The sequence below is a fragment of the Triticum urartu genome, chromosome 1 (genome assembly GCF_003073215.2).
Source record: "Triticum urartu cultivar G1812 chromosome 1, Tu2.1, whole genome shotgun sequence".
NCBI lineage: Eukaryota > Viridiplantae > Streptophyta > Magnoliopsida > Poales > Poaceae > Triticum > Triticum urartu.
In genome coordinates, this window is record NC_053022.1 from 207,544,303 (window position 1) to 207,569,789 (window position 25,487).

General features: G+C 49.6%; 1 protein-coding gene and 1 pseudogene across 2 annotated transcripts; one reads left to right on the top strand and one right to left on the bottom strand.

Annotated features, from left to right (window-relative positions):
* The first annotated feature begins 306 nt into the window (after window positions 1–306).
* On the top strand, window positions 307–7,107 carry LOC125554080 (protein trichome birefringence-like 26). 2 transcript variants are annotated; one of them, XM_048717691.1, is made up of 3 exons: window positions 307–636; window positions 5,026–5,330; window positions 6,049–7,107. In XM_048717691.1, the coding sequence occupies exons 1-3, from the start codon at window positions 447–449 to the stop codon at window positions 6,829–6,831; spliced, it is 1,278 nt and encodes a 425-aa protein (XP_048573648.1). In that variant the 5' UTR covers window positions 307–446; the 3' UTR covers window positions 6,832–7,107. The 2 variants fall into 2 exon arrangements, with proteins under 2 accessions (XP_048573648.1, XP_048573654.1); XM_048717697.1 differs by having other exon boundaries at window positions 310–636; window positions 5,053–5,330.
* LOC125533301 lies at window positions 3,418–3,556 on the bottom strand (annotated as a pseudogene).
* Window positions 7,108–25,487: the final 18,380 nt, after the last annotated feature.

Consider the following 25,487-nt stretch of genomic DNA (forward strand, 5'->3'; position numbering starts at 1 on the left):
ACCAATAAATTTGTATTCAAATTTTTTTTTAATTATATAATTTTTTTGCCAGTCAATTTTTTTGGTTAAATTTATGATTAAAGTTGAATCTCGAAAAGCACGAACATACTATATTTTTTTTAGAAACGGACGAACTATATTTTAAAATGAAAGGAGTAGGAATTAAGATGACGGGCCACGAGGCCCGGTCAGGAAGAGGAGGCGACGGAAGAGGCTGGGAATGGTGGCAGGCCCCACAATGGACTCTCACACGCCCAGACCGAGAGGGTCAGAACTCCAAAAAAAACAAAAAAGAGGACCGAGAGGGTCAGATGTCGTCAACTCGCAGTCCCAGTGTCTCCTTCCTCTCCTCTTCTCCTACCCTGCTCGGCTCGGCTCGCACGCACAAGCACTCGAGCTGGGGCCCATCCTATCCTAGTAGTATTATCCTAACACGGTAGCACCCCATGGGCTTGGGCCCGAGGTGGTCGCCGTGGGCGGCGTTGCCGTTCTCTCCTCGATCTCGCAAGGGAGGCGGAGGGGGATGGGGATTGGGAGGGCTCAAGGCCATCGGGTGGATCCTCTTCGCCGGCGTCGCCTTCCGTCTGCTCTGCTCCTTCTCTTCCTCTTCGTCTCTGTCGCCGGATATCAAGGAAGGTACGGGATTTCTCTGCCAGTTCTAATTTCAGTTGAGTAAGAAAGTTCAGAGATTCGTAGGGTTTAGGCTTATCTTGTCGGGGGGTTTAGTGAGGGCGAATTGTTTCTCATTTTGTCTCGCCTGCAGTTTTTGGTGATTTTTTGTTTGTTGGAAATTGCGCCGTATTTTCTTGAGTTCAAGGTTGGAACTTGGAACTTATGTTTTGGTTCCGTGAAATAGGAATTTTACTCTATCGTTCCTGAACGCCTGTTGTGGTCTTAATAAGACTAGTAAGGTTCAGAAACATATTTGGTGATTGCAGAGGAATAGGGATTGCACATTTGCAGTCTGATTGTTTTGTTGCATCTTGAATGCTGGGGAAATCGGTGTTTGCCCTATAATTTTTTAGGTAAGTGTTGTTTTCCCGCGGTTCTATGGGAAGCTCGAAACGGGACTGAGAACAAAATGGAGCAGTTTCGAACATTTTGATTTGATGTATGTACTTTCTAGTATAAAAAGTTGATCTTTTATTTATCCTCCATGTTTGGAAACATTGAACCTTTATTTATGAGCATAGGAGCCGTTATAACGACAGTTGTATTTATTTTGTTTTCCATGGGCAATTGCCAACTTGAATTCTACATTTTGGTTTTAAGGCGTGCTTTTGCATGGGATAGAAAGTAAGACACAAGACCGGTGGTTTAATCCCGTCTAGTGGATAAATATTTATGTAAAATACTGAGAATTCAGATACTGCCATGGGATGTACTTGAGTTAAAAAGTACGGGAATGAAATTCTATACAATTATACTAAAAGCTTTGCTTCGCTACACCCATAAAAAAGATTACGAGCTTCGACACAGATCAATTGTTAAGACAAAATTGCTACTTGTTGACTTCTTTGATTAAATGTTAGCAGCTCCTTTGCTATTCATTTTTTAGAAAATATTTATAAGGAAATGGGTATATGTTTGTGGGCACCAAAAAAGTTACTCCCTCTGTCTCAAAATGTAAGACATTTTTTGACATTGTTGAAACGGGTATTGTTGAAACGGGTTTGAACCCGTGAAATGTGTCGGGTTTTATATTTTACCCAACAACGGCCCCGCGGGGTTAAAAAGACGCCCATCCCCGTCCCCTAATAGGGTAAAAACCCGTGGGGACGCGGGTTTCGGGGCCCCATTGCCATCTTGAGTCACGGGAGATGTATACGCGTCCGGTAGACACATCCAGGCATTTTACACCTTTGGGTTGTGGACTGTAACCCAGAAAAACACATTGTTTGGATCTAAACATGAGCTTGCGATTATTGTACGGGCGAAGGTTGGGCCAACAGGCACACCCGAATACTCGTAAGGAAGTATAGTCGGGTTTGGTGTGAAGCAAGCGTTCTACCGGAGTTTCATTGTTGATGACCCGACTAGGCAATATGTTAATAAGATGAACAACGGTGAGAAACGCTTCATCCTAGAACTTTAGTGGCATGGATGCAGCAGCAAGCAAGGCAAGACCCACTTCAAGTATGTGCCTATGCTTACGCTCAGCAGAACCATTCTGCTGATGAGCATGAGGACAAGACACATGGTGAGATATGCCAATTTGTTGGAAGAATGAGTTTAGGTTTCTGTATTCTCCTCCCCAATCAGATTGGAGAGCTAGAATTTTGCAATCAAATTTTCTTTCTACGAGTGCTTGAAAGTTGTGCACTTGAAACACATCAGATCGTTTCTTAAGAAGATAGATCCATGTGTATTTGTTGTAGTCATCGATAAAACTAACGTAATAAGAGTGTCTTCCAACCGAAGTAGGGGCAGGCCCCCAAACATCAGAAAATATAAGCTGAAGAGGTTTGGTAGAAACACTTGTAGACACAGGATAAGGTAACTGATGACTCTTAGCACGTTGACATGAATCACAAATTGTTTCACAACTACGCTCACCAACAAAAGGGAGCTTATTTTTCCTAAGCACTTGATTGATCAAAGAAAAAGATGCATGCCCTAATCTATCATGCCACCGTGTTGATGAAACTTTGGTGACACCATAGGCTTGTTTATTCAATCTCCTAAGCTCCGGAATCAACGGGTAAAGCCCTCGAACGCATCTACCTCGATATAGGATTTTCTTCGTGACCTGATCCTTGATCAAAAAGAAAAACGGGTGAAATTCAAGAAAGACATGGTTATCAAGGGCAATGCGATGAACGGAAAGGAGATTTTTCGAGGCACTAGGAATATGCAGAATTCTTCTAAGATGGATTTTTCTATGGGGAGTTTTAAATACTGAATGACCAATATGGCTAATTCTCATACCTTCTCCATTGGCAGTGTGAACTTGGTCCTGTCCACGGTACTTTTCACGTACGGTCACCTTCTCCAGCTCGCCGGTAATGTGGTTTGTCGCGCCGCTGTCCACATACCAGTTGGTATCGACGCCGTAGGAGCCTTCTGCCGCTGCTGCAATTTTCTCATCTTGGGAAGATTCTTCATCTTCCTCAAAACGGTACCAGCAATCCCTTGCTGTGTGGCCTGGCTTGCCATAGATTTGGCAGCGCGTAACATCTGGTCCCGCGCGAGGCTTGCCAGAGGAGTTGCGGCGACCCCTGTTGCTGTTGTAGAAGGGCCGCCCGCCGCCGCCGCTGTTGGAGGAGTTGCCACCGCTGCTGTTGCCTCCGCCCGATGGCTTGCCCTTGTTGCGCCCGCGGTAGTGAGAGCCGCTACCTCCACGGCCGCGGACGGCTGCGTTGGCAGAAGACTTGAAGCCTCCACCAGAGCCCGCCCCGTTGTAGAGGGCAAGGCGCTGATCAAAGCTGCTCATCTGAGCGAAGAGGTCGTCGAGGCTGATGGGCTTGGTGCGGGCGTCGTTGGCGGAGATGAGAGGCTGATACTCCATGTCGAGGCCGGCGGTGATGTAGGAGGCCAGTTCATCATCATTGATCGGCTTTCCCGCGGCTGCAAGCTCATCTGCGAGAGATCGCATGTGAGAAAAGTACGCCGCCACTGTTTGCGTGCCCTTTTGCGCCGTGGAGAGTGTGGCGCGGATGTTGTTGACGCGGGCTCTGGACTGCGACGAGAACATATGCGCAAGAGCAGCCCACAGTTCATACGGCACAGCTATGGATGTGACCTGCACAAGGACTTCCTTGGTGAGATTATTTAGCAAGTATCCAAGTACCTGCTGTCCTTCTTTGAACCAGATCACACGAAGTGGATTCGGCGTCTGTTCATCTTTCCCGTCCTTGTCCTTCGTGGCGAGGAACTTGGCGGGCTCCGGCATGGTCTCGTTGACGTAGCCGAAGAAACCAGTTCCCCTCAGCTGCGGTGTCACCTGCGCATGCCACAACACGTAGTTGGTGTGGGTCAGCTTCTCCGTGACCTGCCCAGGGAGGGAGGACTGACCGATGCTTGAGGAGGACGACATGGCTGGCGATGGAGATGGGTTTTTCTCCAGATGTAGTGGATGGAGGAGGCTCTGATACCATGTAAACGAGCGATGAACGTCGTACCTCGTTGGAGGCGACGGTTCCGTGTTTTTTAGGCAGGGGCTCATCCCTGAGATATGCATACAGGCTGTTTAGATTACATCTTGAGAACCAAGCAAAGAGAGAAGATAGAGATGAAAAGAGGTTACAAGAATATTGCCTAACTCTATCTCTAACCAACCTAGTTCGGCCCAGGTGGGACCAATGCGCCTAGCATATCACGTTTAACAATGGACATTGCTGGTAACATTTCTTTGTGGCTAGACCGTTTGAGACAATTAGTGCAGCAAGCAATTGACCTTCATGTTGGTGACAAAAAGCGGAGCAAGTGCAGAATGCTGTAGCAAGGATGAAGGTGACCTTCATGAGCGCATGGACGATAACCTTTCATGAGCATTCATAGACTCTCACCTGCATGTGATGACCTTCACCAGCACATCAAGACAACCTTGCCACTATGAAGATGCTGTGCCACGATGAGCATGTGGCCTTGCGTCCTGATGTATGGGCAAGTTCCACGGGTGGTCTTCAGGAAGAGCAATTTTGGTGAATTTCAGATCAAATCTTTTAGTTTCTAACTTTCTATAAGGAATTTGGCAGCAATCATTTTCAGATGCAATAATTTTCTTGCCGAAACAGAGAGAGAATCAGGGGTAGCGATTTATTTTTTATTCTTTTGGAAAATAAAAGCAAAGCATAGCCTAGAGAATCAGGGGCAGTTAGTACCAGGTGCCTTCTATTGCCATGTTTTCATGTTTTCGCAAAATGGACAAGATTAATGACTCAGTGGAGCAGTTCCCAGTTTCTGTTACCTGAATGCACCCACCTCACTACTCTTTTACCTAAGGATTTACTCTCGTGGAAATCTGAAAGAAGAAAAAAACGTTTTAAGCTGAATTGCTTATTTCTGTATTTTTCTGATTTCCAGAATCTGACGTGGATACTACTTGCATAGGAAAATGTGACCTTTTCAATGGAGAATGGCTACCAAATCCCTCTGGCCCAGCCTATACAAATTCAAGTTGTCGATTTATTGATGATCACCAAAATTGTATGATGAATGGTAGACCAGACACTGGATATCTTCACTGGAGGTGGAAACCTTATGAATGTGATTTGCCACCGTTTGATGAAATTAGATTTCTAGGTGCTATGAGGAACAAAGCATGGGGCCTTATCGGTGACTCCATTCTTCGTAACCAAGTTCAGTCCTTGATATGCCTTCTGTCTAAGGTAAATTATACCACATTACATGACTCCTCCTTTTAATTATCAGTTTGTCATACTGAAGTGCTGCTGTTAATGCTTACTTGAAGCATCATGCTCGTATCTGTATTTTCTTATTTTTTACGTTTAAATGCCCTAAAAGGAAATTTTGTTTCTCCTCATTAGGAGATACTACAATTGGAGGAGCGTGCACTGAATTATGCTAAGATACGTAACCCCCTAAGCTATTGTATCCACTAGTATCCAGAGCAGTTCACCCCTGGCCAGTTTCTATAATGCAAGAATAGCTTCTGAAATTTTGAAAATATCTGAAGAGAATCTTGTATGTAGGTTGTGACGTGAGGTTTATGCATGTAAATCTTTGTTTGAAAGTATATGGTCATTTATCTGTGCAAAAAAATGTAATATATTTACTTTATTTTTGCACAGATTGGAGTCATATTTTGTAACCAATTTTACACACATAGGCTGACATATTGATAGTTTATGGATTCAAATGAGCCCAAAAATTGTTTGAAGAGGAATGTGAATGAAGCCAGTAGTTTAGGATCAAAAGTGGTGTTTTTTTCTTCTCATATTTATAAATTGTGTGCACTATTTAAATGTACTTCTAGTTGGGTTAGAACAACAATGCATTACTTATGTAACATGCCTCTCCCCTCTATACCTTGCATTTGTAGTGGTATAGTATCCTTATTATTGGACCTGCTTGCTGTTTATTTAGGCTGACGAACCTGTTGAGGTCTACCATGATAAAGAATTCAAAAATAGGAGATGGCACTTCCAATCATACAACTTCACTGTGTCCCTCGTTTGGGCTCCCTTCCTCGTCAAATCAGAGGTTTTTGAAAATGAGAATGGCGAGTCCACTTCCGAGATCCAGCTTCACCTTGACATACTTGAACCAACCTGGATAAGTCAGTACGAGAGGTTTGACTATGTTGTGATTGCCGGTGGACAATGGTTTCTTAAGACTGCGGTCTACTGGGAGAGTGATAAGGTGTTAGGCTGTCATCATTGCCAGGACAAGAACCTAACTGAAGTCGGGTTTGAGCACTTGTATCGCAGGACTTTACAAGAGGTACTCAAATTCATCTCCTCGGCACACCATAAGCCAGTTGTTCTCTTCAGGACCTGGGCGCCTGATCACTTTGAGAACGGCGAGTGGTTCAGCGGCGGAACTTGCAACAGGGTATTGCCTTACAAGAAGGGAGAGTACGGTGGGAAATACATGGAACATGTCATGAGGGGGATTGAGCTTGAGGAGTTCAACAAGGCCGTAACAGCGGCCAATAGCTCAAGGGATGTGGTGAAACTGAAGCTCTTGGACACTTACAGCATTTCGTCCATGAGACCTGACGGCCATGCTGGTCCTTACAGGATGTTCCATCCATTTGCACAGGGCAACAAGGATGGCTCATCCGTTCAGAATGATTGCCTGCATTGGTGCGTGCCAGGGCCCATCGACGCCTGGAACGATCTGATTATGAAGCTGGTTCTCAACTGATGAAACCTCTAGATCTTGCGCTCCTTGCTGACCAAGAGTTGTAGGGCTGGTTGTGGGCCAAGTTGGCAACCTCGATTCGGGGTTTAGTTCCTGGCATGCTAGCGTGACGTGATTCTAGTTTAGCAGGAAGTAGTAGTCAAGAATATACAGGTGTGTACATTGTAGTCTGGATGGTGTGAACTGGCCGCTTGTTCTTGGATGTGTCTGGTTGCACACCTCGTCCTTCTGAGAAATGTCAATGCGTTTGGATGCAGTAGCATTGACTTCTCGTGCAAATAACGGAGTTAAAACTTCATGTGGTTGGTTGGCATATGGAACCGTCTCCAAGTGAGTGTGGGCGATAGGGGGTTCCTTCCCACACGATCCAGAAACCGTCGAGGATAGGGAGCCTTGATGCATACAGTTGTCCCTGTATAATCGTTTTCGATATCTCGAGTATCCCAAACGCTTCATTCTTGCCACTCGTTTGCGCTCGCATTGTCTTCGCAGTCGGAGTTTTGTGGTTCTGCCTAAAACTAGGCAGATTCCAGGCACGACAGTTTTCTAGGCAGATTCTAGGCACGGGTGATTTACGATGCCTAGCATATCACAAACAGTTCATGATTATAAACCGTGTATGATATGTAGACAATCACACACATTTAGTTTTCCCGCACCGTATGTGATAGTATCTGACATCACACACGCTTTGCAAACGGCAACTGTGTGCATTGCACACGTTTCCTCTCTATGAACAGTCTTGGATTATGGTGTATATCGCAAACGTTTGTATTTTACCAACCGTGTGTGCCGCAATGACCTGCACAACATAATTTCGCCCTAATTTAATTGCTGCTATTTAAAATTGTACCTAATTTAAACTTTAAAGTAGGCTATAGCTTTATTCATATCCATCAGGTTCAAAGAACCAATGCATTATTCGAACAGGTACATATGTTTAAGAATTACAGAAACACCAACTAAAGAATGATGCACCAGGGTTCTATACTTGTTACAGATGGTAAAGAAAGAGGCGACAGACATTTCAGTTGCTGAACAAGGTGAAGCGGAATGGCCCTATTGTGCTCTCCTGGATGCAGAAGGCATGCAGGACTCTAGTCCAACCCCTTATGATGTCCGACCGCTAATCATGTAGTTTGAGAGGTAATCTTGAGTAAACTGTTTCAGAATTCACAACAAAAGAAAAAAAGATTCAGATATTGTCATCTAACACAACTCATTACGGACAGTAAAAAGAAGGCTACAGGGTTCTTACTTACCATCCCACAGTTCACTGTTGTCTTGCATAAAGTGTAAACAAATAGTTCGATTGACATCTTTTGACCCATTTTAATAACAATCTTTATCAGTTTCCTCCCTTGATGCTGGTTCATGAATATCTCATTGCCCGTACCCAGAAAGGGTCGAAGTGTGGATCTTTGGCAATGATATATGTACCTAAAAGCACCAAGTTAATATTAGAAGCTAAACAACAATTGAAAAATGATGTAGTACAACACTCCATCCATCCCATTATATAAAATTTTATTACATGTATATCTAGACATCATCAGAACATTAAGGTAACACTTGCTATGTAGCCTGGGATTGCATATTTAGTCATTCAATACAATGCATGTTCCTAAACAACAATTGAAAAACGAAAAGGTATGTTAACTGCAATATCCTTAACATCAACCAAATATCGTAATTCATAGTGGTATTGTTGAAACTGTTATTGATGAAATTGAACTGCACAACAAATAGTTGCACATATAGAGCATCACATTGTGAAGATCTGAAATAAACAAGTCATAAGGACATCTCTAAGCGATCCTTAAAAAGTTAAAAGGACTAAAACCCTTAGTGGATATCTATATACTCCAGCAATTTTTGGCCTTTTCTAGTCGATACCCTAAACTTAAGGTTGTAAACATCAATTTGATCAAGTTCAAAGCAGGTTCAACCGAAAGTAGCATGCATTCAAACATAAACATAGATAGTTTTGCATAACCGAACATAAAACATAAATTTAAACTAAGCTAGACTACTTTTGGTCGAAGTAGAGGTCGAGCCAATCCTTCCTCGCCATGTACGGTGTGCCGCGAGCCGGGTCCGGGCCAGTACAGTCATCAGGGTCGTTGGGGAAGGCACTCCTCCACTCGTCGACATCGATCTCCTCATCCTCGGGGCCCACCTTGACGCCCTCCGCGCCGCCGTTGCTGCCGCCTTCGACCTCGTCATCAGAGGAGAGTGTGATAACCTCACCGCCCTCCGCGTCGTCGTCCTTGCCGCCTTCGACCTCGTCATCGAAGGATAGCACGATAACCTTGCCGCCCTCCGCGCCGGCAAAGATCGCCTGCTCCGCCTCCACGAGCTTCGGGTGCTGCCAGTGGAGCTCTTGCATGTAGGCCTTGTCGGCGGCCTCGGCCTCGAGACGCTCCCACGCCTCGCGGTCCTCCTGCGTCGTATCGAGCTCACCACCCCTGGCTTCGGTGGAACGAGGTGGACCGGACGTGTGCCGAAGGGGAAATTGAGCCTAGCCGTCGCCCCGTGGTAGTGGACCTGCCTGTCGTGGTTCTAGCTCTGACAGTGATGTAGGGGGGTAAGTATGGAGAGGCAAGATCTCAGCTATGGAGAAGTTGTAAGCACGCAAGGTTTACGAGTTCGGGCCCTTCTCGGAAGAAGTAATAGCCCTACGTCTCGGAGCCCGGAGGCGGTCGACTGGATTATGCGTGTGTGAATTACAGGGGTGCGAACCCTTCATACTGAGGAGGGGGGGTGTCTTATATAGAGTTCGCCGGCCCTCTCCTGCCCTCAGTGATGCAGGGTTTAAGGTACATTTAAGGTTGGGCGTTATTAGTAACGCCTCTAATAAAGTGTGATAATGACCATAAAGACTACTTAATAGCCGACCGTTTGCCTACGGAGTGACTTTAGGTCTCCTGGCAGTCGAGTGGTTGGCTTCATGGTCGAATGATAGCTTCTTGGTCGAATGTCTTGAACCCGTCGAGTGGGATACCTTCAAGTCGATTGAAAGGTGACTTCTTCCAGGGGTGTCCTTGGGTAGGGCTCCTTGGACAGGTCCATGCCCCTACCCTAGGTACACAGCTTCATCATTAGCCCCCGAATGGATCGAGGTTTGAGTGGGGAAAGAGTTGGAGATCTTTCCGACCGGTTCTTTGGGCTACATGAGTGCCTCGTTTCGGGTAAATCGTCACGGACGACGTCATCAACCTCTTTTCAGTCGCCTTGATCCATTCCAGGCCTTTCGCCGAGTGAATTTCTTTACTTGTGACATACCGAGTGTCGGTGCGAGCGGGGTCTTCTGTTTTGACAAGTTGTTTTGCAGCCCGCGGATGCCGTGGGATTCGGATTTCGGGAAGCGCGCGGGACGGGAGCGGCCGCAGTAATTGGAAGCGATAAAGCGGAAGCTCCTCGATTTCCGCGCCACCTTTTTCGCCACGTACCGCGCGCGCGTCTGCTGCGGGATTTGACTGGATCGCCTGGGCCTATCAGTCAGCCACTCGGGAGCGGCCTCTTATAAGTAGCCGGCTCGGGGTTTCCAAGCAGTGTGCTCTCTTCTTCCTCTCTCCCTTCGCAAGCTCCTCCACCACCTCCGCCCTCACCCTAGCGCCGTAGAACCGTGCAAGATTTGCCGGCGACGATGGCGAAGGACAAGACATCCGCTCTGGAGCGCGCGAAGAAGGCGGCGGCGCAGGGGAAAGGGAAGAGATCTGCTCGGGGCGGATCTTCCTCAAGGTCCGCTCTGCCCCGCGGCTGGATCCAGGGCGACTGGATGCCGTCGGTGATCCGGCAAGAAGATCTCGACGACATGGTCGAGGGGGGAGTCATTCCCCACGAAGCTGCGCGTCTTCCGGGGGGAGAGATCGAACCTCAGCCTCGCGACGGTGAGTGTGTGCTCCTAGCCACCCATATCGACCGAGGGTTTTCTCTGCCGCCCCATCCTTTTTCCGGAGCTTTCTGAACTTCTTTGGAGCGCAGCTCCACCACTTCACTCCCAACTCCATCGTATATCTTGCTGCTTTCATTTCCATGTGTGAGGGTTTCTTGGGTTGCCGCCCCCATTGGGGACTCTTCAAGCACATCTTTACCTGCCGTTCTCAATCGGTCAAGAAGGCCAAGTCGAGTGACGAAAGGACGCAGGTGATTCAACTGTGCGGGGGCCTGGCGATCCAGACGAGGGGAAAGAGTTGTTTTCCATCTATCACTTTCCCGGAGTCGGTCCGCGGTTGGCAGTCGACCTGGTTCTACTGTCAAGACCAGGCGACCCCAGGGCAGTCGACCGGACTTCCCCCTTTCTCTCTCGACCGAGCCGAAAAACCTGCTTCTCTGAAAGTGACGCCGGAGGAAAAGGCCCAAGTCAAAGTGTTGGCTGGTCGAGTGGTTGAGCTTGTCCGTGAGGGCGTGACTGGTATAGACTTGCTGGAGGTCTTCCTCCGGAGGCGCATCCAACCGCTCCAGGCTCGTGACCACCCGATGTGGCTGTACTCAGGTCTCGACGACACCACTCGGGTCCACCCGGAGGAGGTTACTGACGAGATGCTGGAGGGGTGGCTGTCGAGCATCACGGGGAACAAAGACAACCCCCGAGGAGCCAGGAGGGTAATTCCACTCGACAACTCGTATGACGTGGACCAGGTATGTCTTTACACTCTTGACTGAGATCTTGTTTTCTTCATTGGTCTTCTTTGGGTAGGTCGATTGACTTTTGTCTTGTCTGTTGTTTTCCAGGCGACTACCGAGATGTGCTCAACGCCCAACGGGGCCCAGGGGCCAACTGAGGAAGGGGAGGCGAGCGGAGGTGAGAGTGGAGACGACCAAGGTGAGTGGGAGTCCGATGGTGAAGGAGAGGGAGACGACAACGTCGACTCCAGGGAAGAGGAGGAGGAGGAGGTTGAACCCCCTCGCCCGGAGGGGCGATCCAAGCTCACACACGATCCGGTGCGGGAACGTGGCAAGGCGACTGCTTCTGTTGGGCAATCGTCGAAACGTCCTCAGACCTCTTCTCCTACGCCGACTGGGAAGGCTCCCAAGCACCCACGCGCGACGCTGTCCAAGCCGCCCAAGGCTCTGCCCAAGATGAAGATGGCTGTCCCTACTATTTCCGAGTAATAATAAAACTTGCTTTCCTTCTTCGACCGAGGACAGATCTTTGGTCGATTCATCGAGCCAACTGACTGATTTTCGAGATTTGCAGCGCTGCTACTTCTGAGATCTCCGCCAAGGACGATGACCAAGAGATGGAGGATGCTGTTACCTCCAACCTTGGTACGATTACTGACGTTCCGTTTTGAGTCGACTGAACATTTATTGCAACTCTGGTCGATTGAATGTTTCCCTTGTAGCCCCTCCTCATGTTATTGACCTCCCGGATGACGACGACAACGAACCGCTGAGAGTGAGGAGGAACAAGAGGGCGTCGGCTGACAAGATCCCCCAATCTGCTCCGGCGTCTGAGGCCGTAGCTCGGGATGGTGGTGATACCGCTCGGGCTTCTGTGACTTTCGCCATTCCTCTGACAAGTGTGCGGCCTTCGACGTCGACTGCGGATCCGTCTTCGCTTTTTGCCGCGTACCCTGTCCCTGAGGACCAAGCGGCTGCCGCAAAAGAGGCTATACGTCAGGCGGGGATCATGATGGAGCAAGTGAAGGTGGCTCGGGAGGCCAGCCAAGCAACTTATGACGCGAGCTCGGCTCTTCAGAGCAACGTTCAGGTCAGTCGACTCAACGCTTGGTCTGTTATGATATGCTGTTTGAAGAATCTCTTTGTCACACCCTAGCTAGTCCATGCATTAGAGTGTGCATCATGTTTATTTTTCATCAGAAACTTGAAATGGGGAAGGCAGAACCCCCAGCACCCCTCTTGAAATCAACTAGGGTTTACTAAAAATAACTTCAATGAACCTGAAATGCCCTTCTAAAATGTTCACCCTCTTTGCCTTGGGTTAGAACCTCTGGCAAAATAGGTGCACAATTTTCTAGGTCAACAAAAGGTCACTGGATTAAATCATATGTATGTTGCCTTTGGACATTTAAATGCTAATAAATATTTTAAATGTTCAAATAATTCTGGAATTAAGTCAGGGCTGTTAGGAATAATCCCAACAGAGCCGACAATTATTTTCAGGATTTTAGAAAGTGCCTAGGTATTTTAAATAAAGCTCTAAAGCTACAGAAAAAAAATAGAAAAGAAAACAAAAAAACAGAAAAACTTACCTGGCGCCACCTACCAGGCCCACCTGCCGGCCCAGCCCAGCCACCCCGCCAGCGAGCAGCTTGGCTTGGCCAAGCAGGCAGGTGCTCGACGGCGAGCACTGCATGCGCGCCACGCAGCTGCCGCCGCCTCGCCGCTCCCCTCGTCGACCTGTCGACGTGGGACGAACTCCCTTGCATCCCCCGACCTCGCAGACACCGCACTTTCCCCCTGGTCCCTCTCCATCGCTCTTCCTCCGCCATGGCCGACGCTGCCGTGCTCGCGCCACCGTGAAACCGCGTCCACCATCGTCCCCGTGTTGCACCACCGTGTCCATCCTCTCCGCCATCGTCGACTCCGTCGAGCAGCTGAGCCCCGAGCGCTCACACGCTCTGCAACATCTTCTTCGACCTCATCTTCACCGAGCATCGCCGGAGATCCCTTTCGACGTCGCCGCCGCATCGACTCGTCCCCGACCGCGCCGTCTGCCTCTACGTGATCGCCGTGAGCTGCTGCACCTCCCCATCCTCCCCGTTCTTCTTCTCGTGCACCACAACGAGCACACGAAGCTCACCCGCACGCGCCGCCTTGGAGCTCGTCGCCGACGTGTCTCCGGCCAAACACCGGCCACGCCACCTAGTCTAACTACTTCACTGCATCCCTAGGGGCACAACGCACCTCACCACATGCCTCGCCGTGCCCCGTAGCCTCGGGCTCACTTTCGCCTGACTCCGGCGACCGCAAGGCTCGTCGTCGGCGACGTTTTCGGCCACCCCGAGCCCAACCACCACCACCAAACGCCGCGGTTCGTTCCCAGCTACCCGTAGCTGCTCTCCGCGCATCAATTGGTGCCCTGTGGGCGATTTCCACAGCGCGCCACCGCGTCTGGCCTCGCCGGCGGCTAAACGCCGGCAGGTTTAGACCCGCTGACCGGCGAGGTTGACCTGCTGACGTGGGTTGACCCCCCCTCTCTCACCGACATGCAGGCCCCGCCCGACTAATTACTCTGTTAGTGCTAACTAAATAGGCTAGTTAATTAGTATAGTCACTGACTAGTGGGCCCTGCCAGGTAATTAGGCTAACTAAACGTAGTTAGTGCACAAAGACACTGACTAGTGGACCCCACCAGTCAGGTTTGACCTGGACTGGCGCCTTTGACCTGCTGACGTCACCCTGACGCGTTGCTGACGCAGTAATTGATTTTCTAGATTTATTCTTATTCAGGAAATTCCAGAAAATAGTTCAAACTTCAAAAATTCATAGAAATTCAACCATAGCTCCAAATGAGATAAATTATATATGAAAAATTATCAGAAAAATTCAATCTATCCATCTGTAATGGTTTCATGCATGACAAAGCAAGTTTACCTTGCTGTTTAAGCAGAATAAGGAAATGCACTATAAATGCCATGTTTAATGAGCTAATATTTGAATCTTTGATTCAAATGGGTTCATCCCTTCCTATTTTAGCTTGCATTAGGCCAAGACACAATCATATTTCCATGTCATAGCATGCATCATATTGTTGCATATCGTCATGTGTTGATTGTGTTCCGATGTGTCCTTCGTGGTAGGTTCTGCCTCCGAGGATATTCACGAGTATCCAACTGAAGGGCAGTATCCCGTTACCACTCCATCAGGCAAGCAACCATTGATCATTCTGATACAACCCATGTTCTCGCTCCTGCTCTTGTTTACTGCATTAAGACATCGCGATTCAAACTGCTGTGTGCTATGGTAGTTGAACCCTTATCCTCTGCATGACCTGTCATTGCCACAGTAACTAGATGAAACCCACTAGCATGTGTAGGAGTTGATTGAGCCATGTATGTGATTCCTACCTTGCTATGCCTGCTATGCTTAGAGTTGAGTCAGGTCTGGTTCATCTAGGTGATGAGCTAGAGTGAAATGCTTATGTCGGTAATATGAGGGATGTATTGAACATGTTTTTGGTAAAGGTATCGATGAGAGGCCATGTAGGAGTACATGGTGGGTTGTTTCATTGAGGCCGTCCATAAGAACTGAGATCTGTATGTGTGATTTAAGATGCAGTTACTACCGTACATTGGGCCCGAAACCAATGGACCCTCTCGGCTTCTTATTCACCCTAGTACTCTGTCCAGGAGTTGCAATTAGTTTTTGGTGTTTGTAGGTTATGTGTTGGCGGCCGTGCGTAGCGCTGACCCTAGGGGTGGGCTATGTTGCGGTAGATACACCGTGACACGGTGTACCGAGTCACCCGTTTGGTGTCTCGGGAACCCTGTTCACATCGTTCGGGGCCGTATGTGGAAACCTTGGCCGGACTCCCTGCGGATGGAACCTGGATAGGCGATAAACCTGGACTAGAGACTTAAGTGTTTAGGTAGGCCGTGGCCGACACCCTCGCTGGGCTTCCGCTTGAAGGTTGCCGAGTACATGTCGTGTAAACGGCGGTAAGTGGTGAAAGCGTGTATGACGAAGCACACCCCTGCAGGGTATAAACTATTCGAATAGCCGCATCCGCGGTAAAGGACTACTTGGTTGCCTATACAGTTCATAGACAAGTTAATGGATACTACTAAAAGACTCAAGATAAGTGTGAGTACCGAGGATGGCCCTCTCGTAGGATGACGAGGGAGGATCCCCGGTGGAGTATTGTGTTGGTGAGTAGTGGACTCGTGTGCGAAAACTATTTTACTGGTGGAGTTCCGTAGGATAGCTTAGCCAAGAGTCAAAGCTGGCTTGCTGCATCAACCCCACCGCCTTCTTGAGAATAAGCATGTATAGTAGGTTCTGATGTAAGACTTGCTGAGTACCTTTGTACTCATGTTTGCTTATTTATTGTTTTCAGACGACAACACTGCCCCCTCCGATGGGTTTTATGTAGACCTTGACGTCGACGAGTGACTAGCCACCCAGGTGGTGATCCTGGCCATGGAGGGCCCTATGTAGATAGACAGGCTTCGAGAAGCCTTCTTTCTTTCTAGAGTCTGTACTCAGACTAGTTGCTTCCGCATGTGCTTGTATGTTTGTATGACTTGAGTGTCGGGTCATGTGACCCCTATCTGTATGAACATGTTATGTATGGCTCTCTGGAGCCTTTAAATAAAGTACTTGAGTTGTAGAGTTTTGTTGTGATGCCATGTTGTATGTACTCATATCGGGCATATTGTGTGTATGATTGAAATGCTTGGTATGAGTGGGATCCGACAATCTAGTTGTTTATCCTTGGCAGCCTTTCTTATGGGGAAATGTAGTCTAGTGTTCCTCGAGCCATAGTAGTCCGCTACAGCCCAGTTCACCGGAGTCCTGCTAGCCCAGCACTACTGTTCAGGACACTTGACTGGCCGGCATGTGTTTCACTTCGTCCCTATGTCTGTCCCTTCGGGGAAATGTCACACGGTGACTTCCGGAGTCCTGCCTAGCCTGCTATAGCCCGAGATTCCCCGGAGTCCTGTTAGCCCAGTGCTACAGCCCGGAATCACTCGTTGATGACCGACATGTTTGATGTGATTCATGTATGCCTGTCTCCATAGGTCTGTGCCGCTTTGGGTTCACGACTAGCCATGTCGGCCCGGGTTCTCTGTCATATGGATGCTAGCGACACTATCATATACGTGAGCCAAAAGGCGCAAACGGTCCCGGACCATGGTAAGGCGACACCCGTGGGATACCGTGCGTGAGGCCGCAAAGTGATATGAGGTGTTACCGGCTAGATCGATGTGACTTGGAATCGGGGTCCTGACACTCTTTTCCGAAGATCTTTGTATCTGTACACCCACTGGGTGTGTCTGCCAATTCTTGGACGAGTGGGGGCACGCTAAGTGCACCCACTGGGTGTAGTCCCCGAGACTACGGTGGACTGCGGGCAGTCGACTGTAGTCTTTATATTGTGTTGCTGTAGCTGTATTTCTTCACTCGGTCTGGTCAGGCCATGTCGAATGGGACTGTATCCGGTCGACTGCGGGCAGTCGACTTTTTTTTACAGTGGGGGCACGCTGAGTGCACCCAGTGGGTGTAGTCCCCGAGACTACTGTCGAATGTTCTTGATTCGGCTGTAGTCTTAGAAACGTCATCATTGCCTCTTAGTTACTCGGAAGCAACTTATTTTGGACGTCTGTCGACTGATTTTTCTTTTTATAGAAATCCTGTGAACTTGTAGCTCGCTATACTGAGTTGGAGAATCAGCAGATCTAGCTCAACCTTAACGTGAAGCTTGCCCAGGAGAATTTGAAGAAGGCGCAAGAAGAAGAAAAAGGTATGGTTGGTGAGGTTCTCCATTCTTAACGGGTGGCTTTTCTTTCTTTTCCATTCTTGATGTTGGTTCCACTCGACGCGCCGCAGATAAACTGGAGGAAGCTCTGAAGAAGAAGGATCAAGATCTTGCAGAGGCACAGAAGGAGGCCTCGAGCAAAACGAAGCTCGCAGAAGAGAAACTGGCTTCGGTCGGAACTCTTGAACAGGAGAACTCCAGACTGAAAACTGCTCTTGAGACAGCTAATCGAGATGCCAGTCGACTGAAGAAAGAAAAGATGGCTCTGCACGACAAGGCGGGTGAGCTGGCGGGGAAGGTAAAAGATCTGGAGGCTTATCTCGGTGGACTCGCCAAGAAGCTGTTCGTCTTGCTCGAAGGTAATTATTCCAACCCGGCTGTCTTGTAGTTACCGAGACCGCGTACGGCCACTGTCTTATTCTTGAATCGTGTTTGCAGAATTCTGCCAGAGCTTCGAAGAGGAAACCAGTCGAGTGGAGCCAGGCTTGGATCCCGCCAATTCTCTCGTGAAGGACGAGGCTGCTATGAACGTGCTCCGACTGGAGTCTCGTGTTACCAGCATTGTTGATTATCTTGCTCGGCTGAAGGTTGCGATGTCGCGGATCGACACATCACTCTGTCCTGGAACGACGCTTCAGAACGACCTCGAGTCCCTGATGGTCCGACTGGATGAAGTCCCAGGTCGAGTGGCGGAATGGAAGAAATCTTCTGCTAGATGTGGTGCTGATGTCGCTCTGTCTCTGGTCCGCGTCCATTGCAAGGAGGCGCGAGAAGAAAAGCTGGCCGCCATCCAAGTTGCCAATACCAGGAAGCACAACTTTCAAGACTTCATGGAGACTTTTATTGCTGCTGCCACTCGTATTGCAGACGGGATCGACTTGGACGAGTTCGTCGCCCCTTCCAGTCCTCCTCCTGAGGAATGAAAAACTTTTATGCTTCACTTTAAATTTGCCTCGGAATGCCGAGTGGATTTGTAACCGTTAAACCCCGCCGAGCCGAGGGCTCGAGTACTTTGATCTGAGGTCTGGGACCTTTTAGGCTTTATCTGATCTTGATTTCTCGTTGAATATCTTCATGGTTTGATTCGTCGAGTGGATCTTGATCTTCACTCGGAATAACCTTGTATTTGCGGCGCAGCTCCGAAGGAGAAGGTAGCAGTCGACTTGCGGATTGGGTTGTGTCCTGTACTTAGGCGAGCACTGGGCTGCAGCTAAGCCTCCGAGTGAGAGGTTTGCTCTCCACTCGGTAGGATTTTTAAACACTTAGGCGAGCGCTGGGCTGCAGCTAAGCCCCCGAGTGGGAGGTTTGCTCTCCACTCGGTAGGATTTTTGAACACTTAGGCGAGCACTGGGCTGCAGCTAAGCCCCCGAGTGGGAGTCTGGCTCGCCACTCGGTAGGATTTCTAATCACTTAGGCGAGTGCTTGGACTGCAGCTAAGCCCCCGAGTGGGAGGTTTGCTCTCCACTCGGTAGGATTTTTATATACTTAGGCGAGCGCTGGGTTGCAGCTAAGCCTCCGAGTGGGAGGTTTGCTCTCCACTCGGTAGGATTTTCAAATACTTAGGCGAGTGGTTGGACTGCAGCTAAGCCCCCGAGTGGGAGGATTGCTCTCCACTCGGTAGGATTTTTTCAAACTTAGGCGAGTGCCTGACTGCAGCTAAGTCTCTAAGTGGGAGAACTTAGGCGGGTACTGGACTGCAGCTAAGCCCCCGAGTGGGAGGATTGCTCTCCACTCGGTAGGATTTTTTCAAACTTAGGCGAGTGCCTGACTGCAGCTAAGTCTCTAAGTGGGAGAACTTAGGCGGGTACTGGACTGCAGCTAAGCCCCCGAGTGGGAGGATTGCTCTCCACTCGGTAGGATTTTTTCAAACTTAGGCGAGTGGTTGACTACAGCTAAGTCTCTAAGTGGGAGAACTTAGGCGAGTACTGGACTGCAGCTAAGCCCCCGAGTGGGAGGATTGCTCTCCACTCGGTAGGATTTTTTCAAACTTAGGCGAGTGCCTGACTGCAGCTAAGTCTCTAAGTGGGAGAACTTAGGCGGGTACTGGACTGCAGCTAAGCCCCCGAGTGGGAGGATTGCTCTCCACTCGGTAGGATTTTTTCAAACTTAGGCGAGTGGTTGACTACAGCTAAGTCTCTAAGTGGGAGAACTTAGGCGAGTACTGGACTGCAGCTAAGCCCCCGAGTGGGAGGATTGCTCTCCACTCGGTAGGATTTTTTTCAAACTTAGGCGAGTGCCTGACTGCAGCTAAGTTTCTAAGTGGGAGAACTTAGGCGAGTACTGGACTGCAGCTAAGCCCCCGAGTGGGAGGATTGCTCTCCACTCGGTAGGATTTTTTCAAACTTAGGCGAGTGCCTGACTGCAGCTAAGCCTCTAAGTGGGAAAACTTAGGCGAGTACCGGACTGCAGCTAAGCCCCCGAGTGGGAGGATTGCTCTCCACTCGGTAGGATTTTTCAAACTTAGGCGAAACGGATTCGCAGCTAAGTCACCCACTGGGGGATTTCGTATGCAAACAAGAGTGACAGCAATTATTGGGACACTCTTGTCTTTGGTAAAAATGAACTGCAGAAATTTTTTCTTATTACATCTCGTCCAAGGGAGAACTCAAGTGTAAAAGGGGCGGAGCAGTTCCGCATTCCAAGCTCGTGGCTCGTCGATCTGGTGATCAACATTGTAGAGGTGATATGCTCCATTGTGGAGGACTCTGGTGACGATGAAGGGGCCTTCCCAAGTAGGAGCAAGTTTGTGTGGTTTCTGTTGATCCACTCGGAGGACCAAATCTCCTTCCTGGAAGGCTCGGCTCTTCACATTTCTGGCATGGAATCGACGCAAGTCTTGCTGATAGATGGTCGATCTGATCATAGCCATTTCCCTCTCCTCCTCTAGGAGGTCGACTGCGTCTTGCCAGGCTTGCTCTGCTTCGTCTTTGTTATAAAGCTCGACTCTGGGGGCGTTGTGAAGTAGATCACTCGGCAGGACGGCTTCGGCTCCGTAAACCAGAAAAAATGGCGTTCTTCCGGTCGACTGGTTCGGGGTGGTCCTCAGCCCCCACAAAACCGACGGAAGTTCGTCGACCCAAGCGCCTGCTACGTGCTTGAGATCAGCATCAATCGAGGCTTCAATCCTTTGAGAATCAGACCATTTGCTCTTTCAGCTTGTCCATTCGACTGAGGATGCGCGACCGACGCGTAGTCGACTCGTGTGCCTTGAGAGGCGCAAAAAGCTCTGAACTTGTCTGAATCGAAGTTTGACCCATTATCAGTGATGATGCTATGCGGGACCCCATATCTGAATGTTAGCCCTCTGACGGAACTGATAGCAGTGCAAGCATCGAGATTCTTGATGGGCTTAGCTTCAATCCATTTGGTAAATTTGTCGACTACCACAAGCACATGAGTGAAACCGCTCCTGCCTGTTCTCAGTGGACCAACCATGTCCAGTCCCCAGACAGCAAAGGGCCAGACGAGTGGAATGGTCTTTAGGGCTGATGCAGGCTTGTGTGACATGTTGGAGTAGAACTGGCAGCCTCCACACTTGTCGACTATCTCTTTCGCCATCTCATTTGCTCTTGGCCAGTAAAATCCCGCTCGGTATGCTTTAGCCACAATGGTCCGAGAGGACGCATGTTGACCACAGGTCCCCGAGTGGATATCATCAAGGATCATCTGACCTTCTTCTGGCGTTATGCACTTCTGACCGATTCCAGTCGCACTTTCTCTATACAACTGTCCTTTTATGGCTGTGAAAGCTTTGGATCAACGGACGATCCGTCGAGCCTCTTCTTCGTCCTCTGGAAGTTCTTTCCTCAAGATATACGCGATGTATGGTATCGTCCAGTCGGGAGTGATTGCCAAGACCTCCATGACCAGGTCGACCACAGCGGGAATTTCGACTTCAGTCGGATCTGTGGTACTTTTCGGTTGTGGGGCTTCTTCTGTAAAAGGATCCTCCTGGACTGACGGCGAGCGGATGTGCTCCAAAAACACATTGCTGGGAATGGCTTCTCTCTTGGAGCCTATCTTTGCCAGATCATCAGCTGCTTGATTTTTCAGTCGGGGGATGTGATGAAGCTCTAACCCCTTGAATTTCTTTTCTAGTTTTCTTACTGCGTTGCAGTAGCTAGTCATAGCTGGGCTTCTGACGTCCCACTCCTTCATCACCTGATTAACCACCAAATCTGAGTCGCCATAGACCATGAGGCGCCGAACGCTGAGTGAAATGGCCATGCGCAACCCATACAAGAGTGCTTCATATTCTGCTTCATTATTGGAGGAATCGAAGTGAATCTGGAGAACATATCTGAGCTTATCTCCTCGGGGGGAGACCAATACTACCCCAGCACCGGAACCATTCAACATCTTAGATCCATCGAAGAACATGGTCCAGTGCTCCGAGTGAACTTGAGTCGGAAGCTGCTGTTCAATCCACTCGGCGACGAAATCTGCAATTGCTTGGGACTTGATAGCCCTCTTTGCTTCAAACTTGATATCTAGGGGAAGGAGTTCAATCACCCACTTCGCCACTCGACCAGTTGCATCTCTGTTGTGCAAGATCTCTGACAGTGGAGCGTCGCTGACGACTGTAATGGAACGGTCAGAGAAGTAGTGTGCAACCTTCTTCGTGGTCATGTAGATCCCATATACAAGCTTCTGGTAATGGGGATATCTTTGCTTCGAAGGGGTCAAAACTTCAGACACATAATATACTGGGCGCTGAACTCTGAAGGCCTTTCCTTCTTCTTCCCGCTCAACCGTGAGTACTGTACTGACAACTTGTCCCGTGGCCGCAATGTACAGCAGCAGAGGCTCTTTACTGATTGGGGCAGCAAGCACCGGCTGGGTGGAGAGCAGAGCTTTGAGCTCTGCAAACGTTGCGTCAGCTTCTGGAGTCCACTCGAACTTGTCAGACTTCTTCATCAGTCGGTAAAGAGGCAATGCCTTTTCACCGAGACGAGAAATGAATCGACTTAGAGCGGCCAAGCAACCTGTAAGCTTCTGGACATCGTGTACACGCACAGGGCGCTTCATCCGGAGTATGGTGCCAACTTTCTCGGGATTGGCGTCGATTCCTCGTTCGGAAACGAGAAAACCGAGTAACTTTCCACCTGGAACTCCAAATGTGCACTTTGATGGGTTGAGCTTGATATCGTATCCCCTGAGGTTAGCAAACGTTTCGGCAAGGTCAGTCAGTAGGTCGGAACCTTTCCGTGACGTAACCACAATATCATCCATGTATGCTTCTACGTTCCGACTGATCTGAGTGAGCAAACACTTCTGAATCATCCTCATGAACGTGGCTCCAGCATTCTTGAGGCCGAAGGGCATGGTGACATAACAGAAGCACCCAAATGGGGTGATGAAAGCCGTTTTGATCTCGTCGGGTCCATACAGACGGATCTGATGGTACCCTGAATAAGCATCTAGAAAAGACAAACGCTCACACCCCGCGGTCGAGTCCACTACCTGGTCGATGCGGGGGAGAGGGAAATGATCTTTCGGGCAGGCCCGATTGATGTGTTTAAAGTCAATGCACATGCGAAGTGACTTGTCCTTCTTGGGGACCATGAAAACATTGGCGAGCCACTCGGAGTGGTAAATCTCTCGGATGAACTCCGCTGCTAAGAGCCGAGCCACCTCCTCGCCAATAGCTTTCCTCTTCTGGACGGCGGACCGTCGAAGATGATCTTTCACGGGCTTGAACTTCGGGTCGACTCGTAGACGGTGCTCAGCCAGCCCCCTGGGAACTGCAGGCATGTCAGAAGGCTTCCATGCGAAGACGTCCCAGTTCTCACGGAGGAACTGGATGAGCGCTTCTTCCTATTTGGAGTCGAGCGTCGTTGAGATGTGAGTCAGAGCAGCGTCGGGGTCGGTCGGGTGAATGTGAGCTGGCTTAGTTTCGCCGGACGACTGAAAAGCAGATTCTGAAGCAGGCTTCTTGGCTCGTAGCAATTCACTCGGATCAGCAGTCTTCTGGTACTCTTGTAGCTCAACAACTGCCATCTGAGCGTCAGCAATCTTCGATCCTTTCTGAAAACACTCCTCTGCTTTCTTCCGATTGCCGGTAACGGTGATCACACCTCTGGGGCCGGGCATCTTCAACTTGAGATACACGTAGCACGGTCGAGCCATGAAGCGTGCATAAGCTGGCCGACCCAGAATAGCATGATAAGCACTTTGGAAGTCCACAACCTCAAATGTCAACTTTTCCTTGCGGTAATTCTTTGAATCACCGAAAACCACGTCGAGAGCAATCTGGCCGAGTGACTCGGCTTTCTTTCCAGAAATGACTCCATGGAAGCTCATGTTGCTGGCGCTGAGCCTGGACATCGGAATGCCCATCCCTTTCAATGTTTCAGCATACAATATGTTCAGGCCACTGCCACCATCCATCAGGACTTTGGTCAGTCGAGTGCCTTCGACAACTGGGTCGACCACCAAAGCTTGCTTCCCAGGGGTGGCAATGTGCGTAGGGTGATCGGACTGGTCGAATGTGATGGCAGTCTGAGACCACTTCAGATAACTGGGTGTCGCCGGAGCAACCATATTCACCTCACAGTTAATGACTTTCAGTCGACTTTTGCTTTCGACATCAGCAAAAATCATCAGGGTGGAATTGATTTGGGGGTATCCATCGTCGCCATCTTCCTTGTCCTCAACTCTGTCCGACTCTTTTTCCTTATCTTTGGGCTGTTTGCCCTGAAACTGCTGGATCAGGAGCCGGCACTGTCGAGTGGTATGCTTTGGGTAAATAAAATTACCCTCTTCATCTTTCTTGGTGTGGATGTGACATGGCAGATCCAAAACATCATTTCCATCTTGATCCTTGACTTTCTTGGGCTTCCAGGGACCTTTGGGTTTTCCCTTGAAATTTCCCTGGGTTACGGCCAGGGCCTCCCCAGGGGCGGCTGGCTCGGCCTTCCGCTTCTGCTTTCGACTGAAATTGCCTCCGGTTTCCTGGGCGACTGCTTTCTGCTTGCCACTCCGGAGTCGATCTTCATCTTCTCCGTTAGCGTATTTGGTGGCAATTTCCATCATCCGATTCAGGGACATTTCTCCGGTCCGACCGAACTTCAGGTTCAACTCTCTGTTCTTGACGCCTTCTTTAAAGGCACAAACTGCTTGGTGATCCGGTACGTTCTCAACTGTGTGATGCAAAGTGATCCACCTCTGGATGTAATCCCTCAGAGTTTCACTCGGCTTCTGCATGCAAGACCGCAATTCTGTAAGGCCTGCGGGTCGCTTGCATGTTCCCTCAAAGGTTGTGACAAACACTCGAGAGAGATCCTCCCAAGTGTAGATGCTGCTGGGTGCTAACTGATTCAGCCACGCTCTGGCCGAGCCCTCTAATAGGAGAGGCAAATGCTTCATGGCCACCTCATCACTGCCACCACCAATCTGTACAGCCACTCGGTAATCTTCGAGCCAAGTGTCAGGCTTAGACTCACCGGTGAACTTGCTGACTCCAGTCGCCAACCGAAAGTTGGGAGGAATCACTGCGGCCCTGATGGCTCGACTGAAACACTCTGGCCCTGAAACACGTACTCTGCTGCTGGCGGGCGCATCTCTGTTCTGGCCTTCCCGATGAGCCCTGTTCCTGTCAACCAAACCTTGAACGAGGATAGATCTCGCGTCAAAGCCTGGGTCCCTGGGGTCGACTGGAATCCTCTGCCCAACGCTATGAGGGCGCCTGTCATCTCGATGTCGAGGCGCATATGACCCACTCCTCGGGGGAGGGGTTGGCACTCGACGTCGATCATCACGATCGGATCGGTGGTCATACTGCTCATTCCTTCTGTACTGATCATGCCGGTCACCACGTCCCTCATGCCTCGGGGGCGACCTCGGGCTGTGAGCCGACTAGACTGTATCTGTTGCAACGGATCGACTGTGGATCCTATTCCGCGACTGAGAAACAGCGGAATTCTGGTTTCCCGCCGCCCGGAGCAACGCTCTGATCTGCAACAAGCCCCTGCCAGCCTCTGACTGGGAGGGCTGAATCGATTCTGCTATACGGGCCGCGGCGGCCAAATTTTGAACTGGGGTTCGGTATACCTGCGTCGGCGGGAAGAGCTGGCGTCGACTAGACTCGGGAGCCCGCTGACGCGCTTGCTCGTCGAGTGCTCGCTGGAGATTCTCCAGTCGAGTGCGCTCGGCCAAGTTAGCCAAGCGCGCGTCCTCCAAGGCCCGGGCCTCGGGGGTCTCTCCGACG